This window comes from Cydia fagiglandana, chromosome 10, assembly GCF_963556715.1.
Source record: "Cydia fagiglandana chromosome 10, ilCydFagi1.1, whole genome shotgun sequence".
NCBI lineage: Eukaryota > Metazoa > Arthropoda > Insecta > Lepidoptera > Tortricidae > Cydia > Cydia fagiglandana.
Genome location: NC_085941.1, coordinates 12,316,099 through 12,338,088, shown reverse-complemented (window position 1 = coordinate 12,338,088; position 21,990 = coordinate 12,316,099). Strand labels below are relative to the sequence as shown.

General features: G+C 39.7%; 2 protein-coding genes across 2 annotated transcripts; one reads left to right on the top strand and one right to left on the bottom strand.

Moving 5' to 3' along the window:
• Positions 1 to 2,215: 2,215 nt before the first annotated feature.
• On the top strand, positions 2,216 to 16,182 carry LOC134667890 (armadillo-like helical domain-containing protein 3). Its single transcript, XM_063525286.1, has 13 exons — positions 2,216 to 2,704; positions 4,202 to 4,359; positions 5,139 to 5,306; positions 6,502 to 6,613; positions 7,103 to 7,270; positions 7,675 to 7,810; positions 8,260 to 8,339; positions 8,583 to 8,715; positions 9,008 to 9,092; positions 9,373 to 9,605; positions 12,589 to 12,715; positions 13,542 to 13,696; positions 14,367 to 16,182. The coding sequence occupies exons 1-13, from the start codon at positions 2,430 to 2,432 to the stop codon at positions 14,577 to 14,579; spliced, it is 2,043 nt and encodes a 680-aa protein (XP_063381356.1). The 5' UTR covers positions 2,216 to 2,429; the 3' UTR covers positions 14,580 to 16,182.
• Positions 16,183 to 16,216: 34 nt separating this feature from the next.
• LOC134667887 (coiled-coil domain-containing protein 149) lies at positions 16,217 to 21,617 on the bottom strand. Its single transcript, XM_063525280.1, has 7 exons — positions 21,298 to 21,617; positions 20,971 to 21,213; positions 20,495 to 20,674; positions 18,670 to 18,942; positions 17,903 to 17,981; positions 17,390 to 17,528; positions 16,217 to 17,119 (listed from the first exon to the last, which is right to left on the bottom strand). Exons 1-7 carry the CDS (start codon positions 21,364 to 21,366, stop codon positions 16,717 to 16,719), a joined length of 1,386 nt encoding a protein of 461 aa, XP_063381350.1. The 5' UTR covers positions 21,367 to 21,617; the 3' UTR covers positions 16,217 to 16,716.
• Between the last annotated feature and the right edge of the window lie 373 nt (positions 21,618 to 21,990).

Below are 21,990 nucleotides of genomic sequence, written 5' to 3'. Positions count from 1 at the left end.
AGCCAATACTGAATAAATAATTGCCAAAATTGAAATCCAAAGTCCTTAAACAATACAGACACATTTATGCATTGTTATAATAATAAAAAAAACACATTGATAATAAAAGAAAAATCGAACTTTATCTATATAATCTATATATTTATATAAATAGTAATTTACTGACTTTTGGGACGATACCAGAAACGTTACTGGGAATTTAACCTCATTGGAAAATTTGCTAGGAACGGCACACCACTAGTTTCTTTACATTTCACGATTCTTCTCTTTTCGCACAGATGGCCTAGCACCGTGAACACCGAAGTTCGGAAATTACGGACATCTTTCTCTTTTACTCCTATAAAGGAGTAATTACAGTGACAGAGAAAGATGCTCGCAATTTGCAAACTTCGGTGTCTATGGTCCAGTGACAAGCGTCCTAGTTAAAAACTATAGCAAGCAGGCGTAGCGGACCCACGCGACCCTGAGGGGATCTTTCTCTTTTACTCCAATGAAGGCGTGATAAGAGTGACAGAGAAAGATCCCCGCAATTTGCGAACTTCGATTTTCGCGGTTGTAGCCCTGAGGCAGTTGCGAATTTGCCCTAAGCCCGAGTAGGCCCGGGCCTAGGGCGGCCAGATATTTTGGGCAGCAGTCTATATGATGGGTGCTGAGAAAGGGGGGGCGGCTAGTGCTTGCTATGTAGGGCTTGGGGCCTAAGGCGGCAAAGACTGTATGTAATTCCCCCACTGTCCTGAGAGCCTACCCCGAACCACTTTCGACATGTTGCGTCTTTGTCGCACTTGTAAATTCGTACGTAAGTGTGACAGAGAGGCAACACGTCGAACATGGTTCGCAGTAGACAGTAGACCCTCTGGTTCTGTCACCATATCTGTCTCTCTATCTCTCTCACTCATACCTGTGTTCTTGACAGACGTTACGGCGGACCATCTTCCAGACGATCGACCATGTTCGTGGTCACTGAACGGCTACCGTGAAAATCAAAAATCGTCAATTGCGGGCATTTTTCTCTGTCACTCTAATTACGCCTTCATTGGAGTAAAAGAGAAAGATCCCCGCAAATTGCGAATTTCTGGTTTCGAGGTAGCCTCTCTAGACCTACGCCTACTAGTAACAGCTTTTCTTCTTCTTCAGTTGGTCCCTCAATACTGAGGATCGTGACATCATATCCTTCTGTTGAAGACCAGATTCCTCCATAGGGTTCTCTTCCCCGCCAAGCGCATGGCCTCGTGCAGTTTTAATTGCATATGAGATGAGATGCAACGCCCAACCTTGACTTCTCATGTGGACACACTTTTTAGCCAATGTCCGCGATCCAGTTTACTCTCTACGTCCGTGGGCCCACGTTGCTGTAGCCATGTCGATAAAGTCATATCGATAAACTATCGACATTTCTTGCAATTTTAATTTTAGTTCAAAGGCTTAACGATACCTAAAATGACCAAAAACGCTTTTATTCTTTATTGTGGTTATCAGATCACAATTTTATAGTCACGCCCCAGCAGGGAACCAAGGGAAAGTTCAGATATTTAATTAAAATACATAATACCTCCTAAAATAGGTGTTCCGCAATAATAGAATTATATTATTATATTATAATATATTCATTATCCATTAGCATTTCAATTGTGTTTATGTTTAACGAAGATGTTGAAGCTTCAATTAATCGCTATTTCGTTCCGCTGTGTAGCGTTTATCGATATATAACATGATTAAAATCGACTTTTCTCATCACTAAAAGAGCACACATATACGCTTTTACGCACACATACACAGCCTGGGCGCATCAAGAAAGGCAACACTTGATTTGAAGTCCACCTTGTCAACAGTATGGTTGTCCTTTTTTGGCAAACGGCATTTTTAAAAGAGCGAGGTGAGAGAAATGATACTAGTTGCTGCGCCGTGAAAGAGAACAGAAAGCGTTGGGCCCTTGGTCACGAATGAACATGGAACTATCATGGAACAAAGACATGGAATGAACGATTGATTTTACATTGTTCATCTTTTTAGTGTTTTTTTACGGTCATTGAATTGATAACTGTAACAGATATCAATGAAATGTGTAGAATTATTCTTCTGCAAGAGTTTGATACTAAATTCGTGCTAAATTCTTAAAGAAGTTCATTATGATTTTGGAATATTGAAAATCATGTGAAAATACGTGGAAAATACAGCCAACAACTGTCAATGTCATGCCATGTCACAATTACATATGTCGGTGTCACTTCAAAATATTTTCTCGGGCAGCGTTTTATGCCGCAGATATGTAAATTTGTATAAATGTTCATTAATTGTAGCTTATGAAAACAAAGCATAAGTATTTTAAAAACATAAACATTGTGAATAGTGTTTTAACATCATAAAGTAACTTAAAGGTACAAAATTGTTTAAAACTCGTACTTGTCAACTTATCAAGTACAAGCTGTACAATGGCTATGGCTATGAGAAAACGTAGCGGTTCTGGCTCTAAAAGGCACTTGAAAGAGAAGGTGGTACAGATATACGAATCGTTCTTCAGAGGAGAAGACCTGACGAGCGATAATCCAACTTTTTGGGATGAATTCTTCCTTTTGAAGCCGAAAATTCCGCAGCTGGAAGCCGAGATAAACAAACTATCGGTGGAGCAGCTGCTCAATATGAAGGACAACATGAACCTGCTTGTGGCTCAGTGTATTGAAATGTTGGGTCAAGAGCACCATATAAGGTAAATGCAATTCGCAATACTAATCTAATTATCAAACCTACACAATTTATGAGCATATAATACTAAAACATTAGTGTTTCGGGAGCTGCTGGCTCCCAGCGGAAGCTATGATGTCATTTTGAAAAAGACCATGAATATATAGGCACTTACACAGCCAACAGGTATGAAATGTTAAACGGAAACTTCAGGGTACTTAAATATTGTAATAATATTATATTATATTATATTATAGGGCTTAGGGCCTCCAAGGAGGAAGCACTGGGACCATATAGATTGGTGTTTTTTAGGGTTCCGTACCCAAAGGGTAAAACGGGACCCTATTACTAAGACTTCGCTGTCCATCCGTCCGTCCGTCCGTCCGTCTGTCTATCACCAGGCTGTATCTCACGAACCATGATAGCTAGACAGTTGGAATTTTCGCAAATGATGTATTTCTGTTGCCGCTTTTTTTTTTTATTATTACAGCTTTATTTATTTCAGCGAATATAATGTTTGTTTATATGTTGTTGTATTATTTGTTAATTCTTTTCACTGATCCCTATTGGGTAAAAGCCTGTTTCTGTTGTCGCTATAACAACAAATACTAAAAACAGAATAAAATAAAGAGTTAAGTGGGGCTCCCATCGTCGGGCGGGGTCAGTACTTGGATGGGTGACCGTTTTTTTTTCCTTTTTTGCATTATGGTACGGAACCCTTCGTGCGCGAGTCTGACTCGCACTTGCCCGGTTTTTATTTTTTTATTATGAATGGGCTTACTCATGGCCACAGACTAGCCAAGGCGTAGACGTGGCCTATGATGGAGCGAGCTCGCCCAGAAGGTGCCTGTTCACTCTAGATGTTTTTAGATAATCCAACCTTAATTTCAAAGCTTTTGTGCTTTTATTAACTTTTCATGGGTCATTCTCAAAAAATATGTCTATGGTCTAATTGCTGCGACCCACAAATTGTATGAAAAGTGTTCTAGCAATTAGACACATATGCAGACATATTCTTAGAGAATGGCCCTCATATGTGTGTGGTGGGCAAAAATTGTAGGGTCAAAACTCAGTTGTACTGTGTAGAGCATAAAAACCCATTTTAGACAAAAAAATTTTATTTTTTATTTTATTTTATTTTATTTATTTCCACACTTACAACTATCTTTACAGGTGCTAAACCTAAGACAATAGTGCAACTATTAACATATATAATTATATATCTATCTAACATATGTATATCTCTAATTGATGTTATGTCGCTTTGGTTGTTAAGTTTTGGTCAAGATCCTTATCATACACAGAGAAGTGCCTTAGGGCCTCCTGGTGCAGACAGATTTTAAGCCACTTTTCTCCTCACACAGTTTGTTAGTATAATTTACCATGTTTTTTATTACTTTTCTAAACTTATTGAATGAACATCTCTATTATTACTATGAATCTATTTAAAATTCTCAGGTCTTTCAATCCCAATTATTTAATACACGAATATTCTTATAAATCATCTTTTTCTCATATTCAGGTTAGTGTATGCACTTCAGACACTAAGTGCTCTTTTGATGACCATGTACCAGCGGCTGGGCGCAGAGCCGAACAACGTGAAAACTATTCTGATTGGGTCAGAAAATGCAGATGCCAAGATGCAAAAACTGCTGGAACATTGTAGTTCAACACTGTCAGGTAAGTTATCTTTTTTAGCAATTTAAAACACAGAAGAGCTTATATCAGGTCACGAAGACTGACTGATTGATATGATACAGATAAAATCTTGTGATAAACCAAAAATAAGAATGAATGTACCATTCCTAAGTAGGTATCCTTTTTGTAAATCTAACTTGTGTAGTTATGACTTATGAGTAAAAAAGTATTTAATCTTATATAAAGTATATGTAATTACTATTAAGAAGGTAGTTTTTCATCTGATATGAAGCAATAAAGAGAACCTTAATAGTTGTAATACTCAAATTGTGTAAGTGTACTGCTTCATAGACTTAGTATAAAATAATCAATACATACTTGTTATCACATTTATCACAGACATACTTCGTGAGGCATATCAAAAAGTAATTCACTACACTACTGCAATCAGTTACTACTATAAACAAGTTAAGATAAGAACCTAGTCAGATGAGTTGAAAGTTGGAGGGTCGAATATATACTATATGTTACTGTTAATATGTTAATTTAAGCAAATAGTACACTAGTGTTCTTATACACCTGTGGGGCGGGGGATGCCCCGGGTGGCCCTAGGGTAAATACACCTGTGATCCGCACCGTAGGTTCAACGCCGAAGACGGATTAATCCGTCACAAACCACAGAACAACATAGACTTACGTGCATATGCATAAAGTTCAGTTTCAGTTTTGACACTGATGTGGCGTCTGAGTGACGGCTTTTGTGTTTGACAAAGCGTCGAAAAGGTTAATAAATAATAACATTTTAATTGATTACATTTTAGGCGATGTCCCTGAAAGTTTGAAGTCTATGGTTTTAAAGCTGCTGCTAATAATCGCGACAGGCATAGACAACATAGATGACAACCCTCTGGTGGAGTATGTGATGACAAATTCATTATTTGAGCCTCTGATGCAGTTATTGTGCACTTCTACTGAGAGGCAACAACATGGTGACTACTTATTTTATTTATTTATTATTTTATTTGTTCATTCAACTTAAACTTACCTACTTTTACTCTTCATTAACTTTTTATTGAAAATGCGAAATGGACCCCAGCTGTCGGTCTGTGAGCTTTTTAAAGCTAATTTCGTTTAACCGGTTTTATAAAAATGTGTATGATGTCATCTCAACTGCGCTGGTCCGTGAGGAATTGCGCAGTTTGTGTAAACTCGCCCGAAGGAAACGCATGCACGGCCAGAATGCAGTGAGAGATTTTTTTCGGGGCGCGCGTTCGCTCGTTCTGTATAGACCCGCTTAATAAAGCCTGAAGGGCGAAGGCCTACCGCCAATATCGAAAAACGTAATCTGCTTCTCTATGAATCTAGAGCGACAAAGGCAGAGATCTTTTTTCGAATTTTCGGTGTATGTGGTAGGCTCTTCTGGAAATCCACATACGCCGTCATACGCTTCTTTGTTTTTAGGGTTCCGTACCTCAAAAGGAAAAAACGGAACCCTTATAGGATCACTCGTGCGTCTGTCTGTCTGTCTGTCTGTCTGTCTGTCCGTCTGTCACAGCCGATTTTCTCCGGAACTACTGGACCAATTAAGTTGAAATTTGGTACACATATGTAAGTTTGTGACCCAAATACGGATATGAAACGTAAACCAATGAATTTTAAACATGGGGGCCACTTTTGGGGGGTAAATGAGAAAATTAAAAAAATAAGTTTTTCAAACTATATCATGTTACATATCAAATGAAAGAGCTTATTATAAGGATCTCAAATATATTTTTTTTATAATTTTCGAATAAACAGTTTAGAAGTAATTCAAGAGAATAGGCAAAAAATGACCATTCCCCCCCTTTATCTCCGAAACTTCTGGGTGTAAAATTTTGAAAAAAATACATCAAATAGGTCTATACCTATAGATGACAGGAAAACCTATTAGAAATGTACAGTCAAGCGTGAGTCAGACTTAATTACTTAGTTTTTGATCCGACCCCTACGGATTTTTTTAAAGAGATTCACTCACGTTTCACATAAAAAAATACATTTTTAAAAATTGTGTAATGTACGGAACCCTTGGAGCGCGAGGCCGACTCGCACATGGCCGGTTTTTTTGTTATGACAACATACTAAAATAGAGTAAAATTTGTTATGTTCGTTGTTGTTATTGAGCTCAAAGCTCTACTTTTATTGCAGGATACGATGTGGTAATGCTACTCATGTTTTTGGTGAGCTACAAAAAGCAGGAGTCTACTAATCCCTATGTAGTCAAGCTGTCAATACTTGATGATGAACTGGCACTAAATGGGTAAGAATACCGCAGATGTACGAGTATATTATCATCATCATCATCTCAGCCATAAGACGTCCACTGCTGAACATAGGCCTCCCCTTGAGTATATTATGACGCGGCCCAATTCAGTGAAGAAAATCAATAGCGGGATTTAACTGGTACTTGTTTTTTAACCCAGAAAGGAAACTAAGACTTGTTTAGTACAGCCTGTTTAGCAATTAGTAATCAATGCAAGATCAACCTTGAAATCACGAAAAAATTTAGGGTTGTGTTGGTGTACCATCACCTTATTAGTAACAGATGTTCAGTAAGACTTACGTAGGTAATTTTACCTTATAAGTTAGAGTAAGGCCACGTGTAAGGCCTGATCGCATCAACCACAATTGACAGACTGATTAACGTCACAGCAAAGAACTATGAAAATTCCCATACAATATAGCGAACATTTTACCGGTGGCAGACGGTTTGGTGCAACTGTGGTGTAGTCATATATTTTTGTTGCAGCTACGGCCAAGTAATAACGGCAGCGCTGAACGATTTCGTAATGTCTGTGTTCGGCGGCATGCAGGGCAATACAGGCGGCGGATGGCTTTCTTCCCTTACCAGTATGGTGGGCGGGATATTCCTCACCAGTGACGACACTCAGCCGGTCGTGAGGGGACAAAGAAATAGGTATTTATAGTTTTAATCTGTTCCATAACGGTACTATACCTACTTTTATAGCTGTAAGTGGTTTTCAAATCGACATGAAAAAACATTACTTCATTTGGCTAGCTATTTTGCGCACATGACCAACTCTATTCATAGTACTTATTTTGAAATCGTGTTATAAGATTGCGGATCCGTAGACATTCGCCAAAAACTTACAAAAAAGACCAGCTGGGACTGTTCTTGGCTCTGGCTCAAATTCCGGTACGGGCATATATTTGCGGACTGAGCGCAACACAAGACAAATTTAGCTCAGATCCTGTACAGTTGCGTATGGTTGTCTCATTTTATTATTTACAACACTGCATTGTTTACAACATTTTTTTTTTTTGAATTTTATTTTATTATTAGTGTATTATTTACAACAGCGGCGGCGAAGAAGGCATGCTGCTCGCCCTCTACGAAGCGGCGCACCTGAACCGCAACTTCATGACGACGCTCGCGCACTCGTCCGCCGCCGCCTCCGCGCCGCCCTCACCCCCGGCCACTCTACCTCCGCAACAGGTACTATGAAGGAATGCTCTACGAAGCAGCATCAACCGCAACTTCATGACGACGCTCGCGCACTCGCCCGCCGCCGCCTCCGCGCCGCCCTCACCCCCGGCCACTCTACCTCCGCAACAGGTACTATGAAGGAATGCTCTACGAAGCAGCATCAACCGGAACTTCATGACGACGCTCGCGCACTCGTCCGCCGCCGCCTCCGCGCCGCCCTCTCCCCCGGCCACTCTACCTCCGCAACAGGTACTATGAAGGAATGCTCTACGAAGCAGCATCAACCGCCACCAACCAGCACCAACGGCCACTTTTGACCACTTCTTTAAAAAATAGAGGCAGCGGGATCGGAACTTTTCCTCGTTTCCACAATTGTGCATGGTACCAAAATGCCGCAAGAGATTCACATGGCGATTTTTCACATTTATTTTTGCTACATCTAAAATATTTATTTTCAGAGTCCACCTAATCCGGCCCAAATCCAGGCGCTAGATAACGAGCAGCCGACAAACCTGCTCGTCACTTTCTTCCAATATTGGTATGTAAACAGGCATGTTGTATCAAGACCATTTTTCATACACTGAGGAAAGTTTGAAGTGTTTGAACCATATTCTCGTACATAACTTTCAGCATTTCGAAACGTAGAAAACTTCTATTATTGATTATTTATAAATTTTTTATAAAATAGATACACTCACGGTGGGAGTCAGAGGAAACGGAGGTAAATTTTCTACTGACGCGATTATTGTTTATTGCTTTAATTCTTTTCATTTGTGCACAGTTCAATAGTGATGGCGGACACGAAGACTGAGAGTAGCGTCAACAAATGCAGTCTTTGCTTCATCACGCTCACTTGCATCGTCGAGGAACAGTTCGCTAACTCCATCATGCACGACCAGAATCTTACTTTTAAGGTAAGGGACCAAAGTAAAGGGATAAACAAATCTGAGATGGATTATTAGATTACATAGTTCCTTTCTTTCTTTTACTCTTTGTGCAATGTGAACGAAACCTACGTTATGGATTTAGTTCTGGTCCAATGATCACCAAAGACCAGCGACCGAAGCTGGATTTGAACCAGGACATACTCGTACATTTATACTTTTATAAAATAGTAGTTTAGGGAGATATATGAATATGACATCTATTACACATTTTTAAATGTACACTTGGTACCTACAGCTTGTAATGGAACATATTTTTCAGGTACAATTATATAGACTGCCTATGCGTCATAGAAAAATAGTTCCAGAGGAGCCACCGTCCCAACCACTAGCTTCTACTTTAATAGGTAACTAATTACGAGCGGGTTTACTTAACAATAGACAAAGGATTAGCCGTCGGGGCCTGTTACAAATCTACAGACTATAACACTAACAATCATGACTAACTGACAAATTTCACAATGCACTTATTTCGTGCTTTGGATTTTTAATTTTTAGTGTTCCATACAAAACTTTTTTTCACGAAACACTTATAGGATTACTTTGGTCTTGCAAATTGGTTTAATGCGTTATTTTAAATTAAGTACCTAATTTTGTTATCATTAAAGTTCAAAATCAATTTTCCAGATCTTCTTGTAGAATTCATGATGTGCCACCTATTAAAGAAGTTCCCCGGGGAACTCTACGAGCTCTGCGTCGGTGTGCTACTGCGGCTACTTAGCTACCAAAAGCGGTGTCGAGTCCGCTTAGCGAGAGACTGGAGGCCTCTATGGGCGGCCCTAATAGCGCTCTTGAAGTTCCTAGTGACCAACGAGAGCACGCTGCTAAGGAGACACAATATCTTCATCATGGCACAACAAGTAAGTTATCAGTAGGATACAGTGGTTACTTAGCTACCAGAAGCGATGTCGCGTCCGCTTAGCGAGAGACTGGAGGCTTCTATGGGCAGCCCTAATAGCGCTCTTGAAGTTCCAAGTGACCAATGAGAGCACGCTGCTTAGGAGACACAATATCTTCATCATGGCACAACAAGTAAGTTGTCAATAGAATTACAGGGGTTACTTTAGCTACCAGAAGCGGTGTCGAGTCCGCTTAGCGAGAGATTGGAGGCCTCTATGGGCGGCCCTAATAGCGCTCTTAAAGTTCCTAGCGACCAATGAGAGCACGCTGCTTAGGAGACACAATATCTTCATCATGGCACAACAAGTAAGTTATCAGTAGGATACAGTGGTTACTTAGCTACCAGAAGCGATGTCGCGTCCGCTTAGCGAGAGACTGGAGGCTTCTATGGGCGGCCCTAATAGCGCTCTTGAAGTTCCAAGTGACCAATGAGAGCACGCTGCTTAGGAGACACAATATCTTCATCATGGCACAACAAGGAAGAGCACGCTGCTTAGGAGACACAATATCTTCATCATGGCACAACAAGTAAGTTGTCAGTAGAATTACAGGGGTTACTTTAGCTACCAGAAGCGGTGTCGAGTCCGCTTAGCGAGAGATTGGAGGCCTCTATGGGCGGCCCTAATAGCGCTCTTGAAGTTCCTAGTGACCAATGAGAGCACGCTGCTTAGGAGACACAATATCTTCATCATGGCGCAACAAGTAAGTTATCAGTGGAATAGAGTGGTTACTTATCTACCAGAAGCGGTGTCGAGTCCGCTTAGCGAGAGACTGGAGGCCTCTATGGGCGGCCCTAATAGCGCTCTTGAAGTTCCTAGTGACCAATGAGAGCACGCTGCTAAGGAGACACAATATCTTCATCATGGCGCAACAAGTAAGTTATCAGTAGAATACAGTGGTTACTTATCTACCAGAAGCGGTGTCGAGTCCGCTTAGCGAGAGATTGGAGGCCACTATGGGCAGCTCTTATAGCGCTCTTGAAGTTCCTAGTGACCAATGAGAGCACGCTGCTTAGGAGACACAATATCTTCATCATGGCACAACAAGTAAGTTGTCAGTAGAATTACAGGCCTACTTTAGCTACCAGAAGCGGTGTCGAGTCCGCTTAGCGAGAAATTGGAGGCCTCTATGGGCGGCCCTAATAGCGCTCTTGATGTTCCTAGTGACCAATGAGAGCACGCTGCTTAGGAGACACGATATCTTCACCATGGCACAACAAGTAAGTATTGAGTAGAATTACAGTGGTTACTTAGCCACCGGAAGCGGTGTCGAGTCCGCTTAGCGAGAGATTGGAGGCCTCTATGGGCGGCCCCTTCGAGCAACACGGAAGGGAGGCGGCATTCGCACTATTTCCCCTCTGCCGAGGTACAAGATTAGCGCGTCAATCTAATCTAGCGCGGGTAATAAAACTAGTTGCACTTGGATTTTTCACTAGACCGAGTCCAGACGCGCGCGTGAACACTGCTGCACAAAAATGCCTGTTTGCTCGGTTTTTTGTTATAAAAAGAGGTCGGGGACATCAAATTTACAAAAAGAAAGTGTTACATTTCACATGTAATATTTTTTTTTACATATCATACGTTAAATTACATTTAAATACAATTATTACATTTTAGTCCAAGTAATTGTTGGATTTATCGATTTTGCTCGCTCAGTACAAATTACGGATCGGTCGAGCGACAAATCCGACTTCTCATCTCTCAGAATACAATGACATACTTCAACGAAAATGTGTTAGTGTGCGTGTTGTGACACTAGTCACTCGTCCGTACACAAAAAGAGATCGAGGTTTGCAAGATTTGTCTTTGACGTGTGTCATTTTCTATGTATTTGTGTCGTCATTACAGAGGGCCTACCGCGAACCACGTTCGACGTGTTGCCTCCCTGTCACACTTACGTATGATTTTACAAGTGCCATAGAGAGGCAACACGTCGAACGTGGTTCGCGGTTGGGCCTCTGATTGGATTTTGTATGTAAGTGTGTGAGAAGTGCGACTGTGTGCACCTTCCCCCCGCAAAAAATGGCAGAAAGATTTGTACGGTGAGATATCGCTTGGGCCCTTCCCTTCCGACGTGTCGGAAGCCGGTGTTGCTCGAAGGGCGGCCCTAATAGCGCTCTTGAAGTTCCTAGTGACCAATGAGAGCACGCTGCTTAGGAGACACGATATCTTCACCATGGCACAACAAGTAAGTATTGAGTAGAATTACAGTGGTTACTTAGCCACCGGAAGCGGTGTCGAGTCCGCTTAGCGAGAGATTGGAGGCCTCTATGGGCGGCCCTAATAGCGCTCTTGAAGTTCCTAGTGACCAACGAGAGCACGCTGCTTAGGAGACACAATATCTTCATCATGGCACAACAAGTAAGTTTTCAGAAGAAGACAGTGGTTACTTAGCTACCAGAAGAGATGTCGCGTCCGCTTAGCGAGAGATTGGGAGGCCTCTACGGGCAGACCTCATAGCGCATAACATAAGTATCTTGTGACCAATGAAAGCAGGTTGCTTAGGAGATACAATATCTTCATCATGGTACAACAAGTTTTCAGTAGAATTACAGTTGTTACTTAGCTACCAGAAGCGGTGTCGAGTCCGCTCAGCGAGAGACTGGAGGCTGCTACAGACAGGCAGACCTCATAGCGCATTTAAAGTGTCTTGTGACCAATGAAAGCAGGTTGCTTAGGAGATACAATATCTTCATCATGGTACAAGTTGTCAATAGTTAAAGTGTTGCTTACTTAGCTGCCAGAAGCGATGGATGATGACGATGTTTACACATTGATTAGTGCTTATTGCGAGTGCATTCTAATCCACACTTATTTGGTTCCAAAATATCCATTTCCTCGCTTTTATGATGAAAATTAATTGTAAACTAAAGTCATTAAATCCCTCCACTTGTGATATCTGGTTTCTATTTGTAATTAGTTAATGCTGAGATATTTATTGCAGGTGGTGAACATCTTCAACCTGTTCATCACATTCGGCGACACATTCCTGCCAACGCCAGCTTCCTACGATCAACTATACTACGAGCTTATTAGGATGCACCAAGTTTTCGACAACCTGTTTTTCATGGGTAAGTCGCCATTCGTACACCTACGTTAACGTGAAAATAAAAAAAAAACATTTTTTTTCCAACGACGTGTCTGTTACCTCTGATGCCGTGCCGTACGAAACCTCAGTTATCTTCAGTCAACAGCAGAGTTAGTGAAGGACATTCGTACATGTCACCTGTCATTTCCTATCTCTATAGCATGCGCCTATTGCGCATTGGTCTCCCCCTCGCACAGTAGCATACATCGGCGAGAAAGCAATATGTGCGTGCGATAGAGATAAGAAATGGCGGGTCAATGTACGAAATTCTTCATGCTTAGTGTCCTTACTTTAAGCTGACGAGGAGGTGAAAAAGATTTCAGTGCAGCTTAGTTTCTAAGGAAGTATAGCAAGTTCAGATCATTTTGATCACCACACTAGCTCAGTTAATCTGCTGCTCGTTTAATCATTCGAGTACTGCAGCATATCTATGTTCGAATACAGAAGAAATAATAGTACTACCGTAAAGAAAGGACACTTCCTACAAACCCGAAGTTTGAGAGCGGTTCAGGGTCGAATCATGCTATCCCTTTGTAATATATGGCACTATCCCTTTCGGTTATTTAGGGTTGTCAAAATTCAAGTGATTATCTTATCTGTGGTCGTGCACGCAAAAGGAAGTCAAGTGGTGTCAACCCTAATAATTTTGCTCGGAGCCATGCTGAGCCGAACGGAGCCGAGTTCGACCGAAGTCAGGAGTGTCTCCCCACTGGTTCGAATGTAACAAAACGAGTCCGTGCTTTCGTTCCAACACATATTATCCAACTGGAACAAATTATTACATGAAAAACTTTTTTTTTGTATGTCAGCACTTCGCTACTCGACCGGCGACGGCGAGTTCAAGGCGGAAGCCCTACGGCTGGCCAACTGTCTAGTGAACGTCCGCGCCATCATACAACACTTCTCGCCCAAGATCGAGTCCTGGCTCAACTCGCAGAGCCTGTCCACGCCCACGGAGGACCAGGTAAATGAAGACATTCTAACGTTCTTAGGGCAACTTACACCATCCCACTAACCCGCAGTTAAGCGGTTAACCCAGTGACAAATTGTACTGGTAACCATGGTAACTTCAGGTTTAACCGGTTAACCCCGGGTTAGTGGGAAGGTGCAAGTGGCGCTTAGGAGTAGAACGGTCCGAGTTAACAGTTGATACGTTTATCATCTTGGGTTTTAACAGACTTCAAAGAGGTTTTTAAACCTGGGATTTTTTTATGTAGGTATTTTATATATAATATAACTTTATTCCTGATTTCTCAAAAAGGGCTGGCCCACATTTGATTTATTTTGTTTGAAAGCGATGGGATCTTAGAGAAATCGATAGAATTCTTTGCATATTATAGGCACGTACACTTGTAGTGATTTGGGTATTTTTTATAGTTATTTGATAATGAAATATGGAAAAGCTGATGTTGATGAAAACCATAAAATAATGTTAGACTGTATTATAAAGTCGGTTATTTTTTGTCAAAAAATATTATACTATCTCGTGCATTTGCTCTCGCAAACCGTTATTTGTTGAAGTAAAATGTAGAATTGCTGACATGACCAGAAAATGAAGTCAGCCGTGAAAAATTTAAATCTCTATTATTTTTCTTTAAATGTTTTATTCAACCAATTTTAATATAATTCCGCAGATCCTAGAGGTAGTCCGCAAGAACTACGACAGCCTAATCCTCAAACTGCAAGAGGGGTTGGAGTGCTACACGCGCTACTGCGAGCGGTCGCACCGCGCGCTGCTCGCGCGCCTGCTGCCCGTCGCGGCCGCGCACGCGCGACACTCCAGCGACGCCGCGCAGCTGCACCGGCACACTGCCGCGGCGCTAGTGCACTACACCGCTATACAGTGAAACTCAACTATAGCAAAGAGAATTTATATAGAGGCGAATTGTTCAATTAAATTTTGTAGTCACAGTAAATTTACTGCCATCTTTCGATTGATGATTAAAATTTTTAGAACGCCATTTGACTTTTATCCTTATTTTCACTGATATGTTGTAAATTTTTTAAATATCAAATGACATCGCTAGACGACGCCGAGGATCGCGCAAAGTGGAGGAAAGCAAGTAGGAAAACGGACCCTGGCAAAGGCCGGGATAACGACGGGGGAACGGGGTAGAAGATCAAATGGCATCGCCATCTACTCGAGTATAGGATCAAAGTCAAATGGTGTTTTAAAAGTGTCGAAAGATGGTAGTAAATTTGCTGTGACTATAAAATTTACTATTACAGTAACTCTCTATACACTATATTCTCTTTGCCTATAGGTACTAACTTATTATAATACATAACAAGAAAGGAAAGAGTTATAATATATTCTTCGAATCACTGCAGCGAATCCAAGCAGTGTGCGAGCGTGATGCGCCTAGTGCAGATAACGCCGGCGCCGCGCTCGCGGCCCGCTGTGGTGGGACGTCGGACGAAGCCTTAATATGCGTCAGAATCTTGTGAATACGCCTTAAGACTTCCTAAAGGCACCTATGGCGCTTGAAGAACTTTTAATTTAAATTTGTTATAGTTCAGATGACGTTTTTAAATATCCGGGACGTCCATATAAAACAGGCACCTAGACGAAATGATCACTATTATATTGTAGCTCGTACTGCCTAATGAATATTACTTTGATATTTATTGAGCCGGGTGAGTCTAATAATTTCGGTAACCAGCCAACAACCAGAAATGTGATATATCCTCACTATTTTACTTTATCTGTATGAGTAGGCACAGTTTTTCATGCGAAAAAATAAGCCCCAAATTTTATCTGGCGTGATAATCGGGCTTTGGATTGTTATTTCCATCCTAGCAAGTTCCATTTCGTAAATTGAAGCAATATAAAGAGATTAAACCAAAGTGTAATCTTGTTTAAATATCCAGAGTTTATTATATACTATACAAATGTATTGTAAAGGAACTATTTTTATAATAATCTTAAGCAATAGTATACTTAAAAGAATATGATGTCCCGATAACTTTTTTCGAATTTTAAACTCTTTTAAAAGTTTCAACGCATCTTATAAGTGTGATGGGCGTACTACGGGTTAATTATAGCTTATATAGTAATATCTTGATTGGTGGTATAATTATGAATTGGCCGCCATATATGTCGGAATAACCTCAAATTTGTTATTCAGTACCTATATGAGTGAATTAATTTGTTGTTTAAATTATAATTAAGACTGAATGTATGCTAAAGCAAAATATTTCACTAGGACGAAATATTGTGTGCGTCACTAAGTATTTACACTTATTTTATCTTTATATTTCATTTATAACATTTTCAACAAGTATTTAGAATATGTTGATCCTACAACCCTATTTGCATTTGCTATAATAAGAATTTATGTATGGTGGCAATAAGAGCCGTATTACTGAAACGTTACCTTATCCAAGTGTATCTTATTATATTATTGTATAGGTTGTACTAATATTGATTATACATAATACATTATTTTACCTAAAGTTTTTTATTAAAACTAGGGTTGCCCATTTCAAATATATTTATTTCATTAATTACACAAAATAAAATCCTATACTAAGAACAAAATTGGACTAGATGTACAGATAAGGAATGTTAACGATATAATAAATTTTTAACAAAACTATAATACCTACCTAATACCTATTCAGATCTTTGGCGTATCATAAAGGCTCATATATTATAATTTGACTAGAATTCTTTTAAATCTTGTTACTCGTATAATATACTACGGTGAAGGTTTTTTATCATTTTAACGGCCAAAGACGTCAACTGACGCGCTCGGTTACAGTGCAATATCAACCTTCGTGTATTACGATAAGGTTTACAATTGCGCGTTGTATACATATAATAGGCGTGACGTTCAAATGGTTAACTAAGTGTAAGTACCATAACTATTTTATTATCACCATTTTCATTGAACCGTTTACTTAATGTTTTCCTTGTATCTTAGTTATGCATAGTTCGATCCGTTTTCCATATAATTTAAGTAACTAATCCATTAGATGATTTTATGAAAGAGTTGGAATTTCTGCAATATTATCACTATTACTAGAAGCTTTAATTTCAGCCAACGCTTCTTTAACTAGCTCCTCTAATTCTACTGGCAAAACAGTTTTGGAAGTCAGCTTTCTATCTTCACCATCGTCAAATTCGTAGTTGCTCCCTGCGTCATCGGAAGAGCTATCAGTACTTTTAGCATCATTGTCACTGTCTGACACTTTATTTTGAACATCTCCAGAGTCATCATCGTTATATTTTTCTTTAGAGTCCTGAGATTTTACGGATGCGGTGTCGGCATCTGCGCAGAATTCGTCAAGTAACATCTGTGATGGAAATATGGGTATGTATTTCTGTCCGTCGCACCAGTTTTCCAATGTCTTTTCCAGTTCTGTAATACGATTTGCTAGTATCCTGCGAAATGGAAAACGTATGATCATTATGACACATTTTTATTATAAGAGCATTTTGTTGCTTGCGTGGAGTGATAAAACTGAGTTGGGGAAGGAATCTTGGGTATATTCCAGGACCTTACCCTACCACATCACACTTGAATCAGTTACACATGCATGGTATAGGTACCTACCCTTACAGAATTTGCGCTCCAGCGAGATCAGTTAAAAAGCGGCTAAATAATATAGGTAATTATCAATAAATATATGATATGAATTATTTTGAACTCACTGATTAGTTTTCCTCTGATGCTGTAGAGCTATAGACTTATCATTGAGGGCCTCAAAAAGGCCTAAACAAATAGACTTTAGTTCTGCCGCAGATGTTCTTTTGAGGCCAGTTTTTGAGTTCACTTCCAAGTATTCTCGAACTGAAGACAATACATTATATTTGAAATTATCATTATCAATCGCAACAACATCATAGAAACAATGTACAATGTATATCCTGATTGATAAATGGTTTTTATACATCTGATTTTCGATCATATCACAATCAATATAAAGTCGAAATTTAAAACTAACCAGCCTATAAAATGTTTCTGCTGATATATTAGACTTAATAACTATTGCGATAAAGTACAAAATCGAATGTAGGTATAGCAACCATCAGTAAATCACAAACTTCTTGAGCAAACGACCTTGTAGGAACGTATACAAAGGTATATACAAACAAATAATTTAGTGAATTTAAATTTTGTATTTAGCAGGGATGTCAGCTAACAATAAATTGAGTATACCATACCTTGTTTTTGAGTCATAACATCCGCAAATCCTTTTGATAAGCTAAATGAATTACTGTTGTTTCTGTTTTCAAGCAATGCCTGCAAACAAATGATAACATGAAATTCAATATTAGGTACTTCCTGCAGATAAGTCGAGTTTGCCACTAATGGCACATACAATTTAAACCTAATTTCAAAATTGTGTGTATAAGGCTGAGATTTCATGATTCGTTGTGTCAATTTTACCAAAACTACTCTACTGGTTGTCTATTGCAGGGGTCTCCAAACTTTTTTACCTGAGGGCCATATTGCGCCTCAGAATTTTCGCGCGGGCCACCGTCGGCGCCGAGGGGGGAGGAGGGGTGTATCTGGTTGCTGCTTTTAGGGCTGAACACCTGGAGCCCGGCTCCCGCGGGCCGGATTGGAACGCTGTCGGCGCGCCGGATTGGAACGCTTCGTGGGCCGGATTTGGCCCGCGGGCCGGGGTTTGGGGAGCCCTAGTCTATCGGAAGGGCCAGTATAGTGTTTTTTGATGGTGGATTTCTATGCTTACCCAACTCTGTCAAGCTTAATTTGCGAATACATCTATTTTCCAACTATTCCTAGAGTGTCCTTGTTAGTTGTCACTGTCAATGTTGACCTTGCATACTTGTGCACCATCAGAGGTCCTATCGCGAAAAAGATACTATATATGTTATCTGCCTCTATCACTTTTGCATATTCAAGCGATGGAGGGGCAGATAAAGTAATTCCTCGTTAGGGCCTCAGCCAATAAAAGTATTTTCACCTTATATTTTGTTAATGTCCTTTTAATAATTTCCTTTTCAACTTGCAGCTGGGTTATCCTCTCGTGGAGGTATTTGTTTTCCATCAACAGGGCATCTAAATCCACCACTGGTTTTGGTGCACTGTTGTCTTGTTGGGCCTTGACTCTGTTAGCTAGAATGAAGCTGATCTGGTGGTTCAATCTTTGCACTTTGTTTTTGTAGTAATCTCTGTCAGCGACCAGCTCTTCCTTTTCATCTAAAGTGGCCCGGTAGTCGAGGTGGATTTGTTGGTACTGTTTTAGATAAACAATTTTGATTATAGTTAGATTATTTACATGAAATAATTTAAAAGCTTAAGAATGTTATAAAGTTAAATAATATAATGACAGTGTCACATGTTATATGTTGATAGGAAGGGTATGATAATAATGTAATGATTAACATAAAGTGTTGGTATTGCTATTAGATCCACGATACGGTTTACCCTTGAATTGCCGACAGACATTTCATCGAATGTTATTTCGAAGACAACGTTTCAAGTATTTTCATTTCATCGACAAGTTATTGCGTCGAAGAATCGATACTAGTAAATTTAAATCGGGGACTTTTAATTGGTACTTGAGTTATTTTGTATATAGTTTATATCGTGGTATTCCTTTACGGGTTTTCTTATTTCATGTTGTATTGTATTTAATAAAATTTCTTACGCGTAAAATTACTTCATTTTGTAATATTTCTTGTCGAAACAAGGCTGCCATTTTCATTTTGGCCAAATTATAAATAGGTATAATTTAAGCCGTTCATTTCTGTGTAGGGTCGCAGTTCTAACCTAACCTAAACCTACTTTGAAAGCCGTTCGTTTCTGTGTGGGGTCGCAGTTCTAACCTAACCTAAACCTACTTTGATAGCCGTTCGTTTCTGTGTGGGGTCGCAGTTCTAACCTACACCTACTTTGATAGCCGTTCGTTTCTGTGTGGGGTCGCAGTTCTAACCTAACCTAAACCTATTTTAAAAGTCGTCCGTTTCTGTGTAGGGTCACAGTTCTAACCTAACCTAAACCTACTTTGATAGCCGTTCGTTTCTGTGTGGGGTCGCAGTTCTAACCTAACCTACACCTACTTTGATAGCCGTTCGTTTCTGTGTGGGGTCGCAGTTCTAACCTAACCTAAACCTACTTTAAAAGCCGTCCGTTTCTGTGTAGGGTCACAGTTCTAACCTAACCTAAACCTACTTTGAAAGCCGTTCGTAACCTAAATCTAAAATTCTTACAACAGAAAAATGTATAAATGTATAGTACGACATATAAAAATGTAATTAAAATATTTTGAAACGAATTAGTGATCAAGTAATATTCGTTGAATAGTATTTGTACGCAGTAAGAAAAATTGAAATAAATAGTATATGAAACAAAATAATGCCAAACAATATTACTAGTACTAACGTTTCGATGAATCGTTGTCGATGAAACAATATTCGATGAAAAGTTTGTCGGCAAAACAAGGGTACACCCCACGATACAGTACACCGCAGAGAGCAGCGCGCCGCCGGGGCGTCGTTCAAGCTACGCCAAATCTCTGCTACAAGAAATGTCCGGATTTTAAGGGTGATGTGCGGATTTTTATCAGAACATTTAATTCTTCCATATGGCAACCCTAACCAGGTGTAATGTTGCACATGCAGATTGATACTAAATCTTTGAAAGTTCAAATTTCCCTGGGATTTGTTTTTTTTTATGCCTAGGACTCGAGGGGTTAAGTGCAAATGCTAAGACTTAGGGTTATAAATACGTAACATAAGTTTCTGTGCAAATTGCCTAGATAAATTATTTTTATAAAGAATATTTACCTTTTTCTGATTTTTTTCCAGATCTTGGACTAATTGTTCATAATCATCTGGAGTGTAAGATAGAGCAGTAGACTGTTTTCTATTACCTATGTTCTCAGTGGAGTCCGTCTTTTGTAGTTGTTTTCTCAATGCAACTATATCCCCTGAGGCTTCTTCCAGTTTACTTCTCAGCGTTTCCACCTGAAATATTATAATAAATAATTATTTTATTTAAATATAGTAATTGAATTATCTAATCTATAAACCCCGTGTTTACATAACTAGTGATATTTGGAGGAAAAGCTAAACTAAATCATATTTAGAACAAATTACTCCTGAATTTTGGATTCCATTTTGCATTTTTCCCATAGCATAAGGAGCGCAGCGTTTGGAGTCTGTCTGGCAGCCAAAATGGATAAGAAAAAAATTTAAATGAGGACTTGGAGGAGGAGGACCTTTATGATTGAATTACTAAAAAATTAAAAATCAATAATTACCTCTAGTTTGAGCATGTCATTGAGATCTCGTGTCTTGGCGAGCAGCTCACCACCACTGATTGTGTATGTGGGGGTGAGCCTGCACATGGTACTGCTCTGCTGGTGCGGCGTGCTCCGTACGCACTTCAACTGTTCTACCAAGACTTTGTATTTATCCCTCTCCATACTGCACTTGTCCAACTCTTTACCCAATATTAAAAGTGCATCGATTTTACTTTGCAGTTTGCTTTTCAGTACAGAATTCTGAAATAAATACGATTTTTACTGGATTACGCAAACATATTTCTACTACTTGCAATATTATATGAAAGTGTCGATAAAGAATACCTCTAAGATGTAATCATCCAGTTGTTGGTCTTGGAACTTGACTTTCGAATTCGCTGCTTTAGTAAACATCGTATGTTTATCTGATTTTTGGTAGAAAGCCTGACGTACACAAAATCGATAGTTGGTTCAAGTAGGTAGGTTTGGGTAGGTACACTTTGTTCTGAATCAATCGTCCTTTGTAAAATAATATGTTATAATTAATGACACTCAACCGTGTGTATTTTCACGTATCGCAACCAATTTAATATTAAATTGATTATCTAAAAATTTCCCCGCGAATCGAATTGCATTTTTTAAGTTCGCGCTCGGCTTGCGGTTTGACCACAGACAAAGAGCATATAATCACTTGACCACAGATTAACGTCATTAACGTCACCGCATCTTGACAAGTGGTTAAAGCCCCGCAACACACTACCGCACCGCACCGCGATCTTGAAAACAATTAGCATAAAGCCCCCTCCAGACTATGCGCGTGAATCGCGGGCGAAGCCGCGAACGCGAAGTGTGGAGTCGATTTCGCTGTCTGCGAAAATCGACTACACACTCGCGTTCGCGGCTTCGCACACGATTCACGCGCATAGTCTGGAGGGGGCTTATTATTGAATCATAAAATGATCGAAAATTAAACTTAATTTGATTCTGCATAATTTGATATTGTCTGTAAAAGACTAGTCTACATTTCCATTTTAGTAA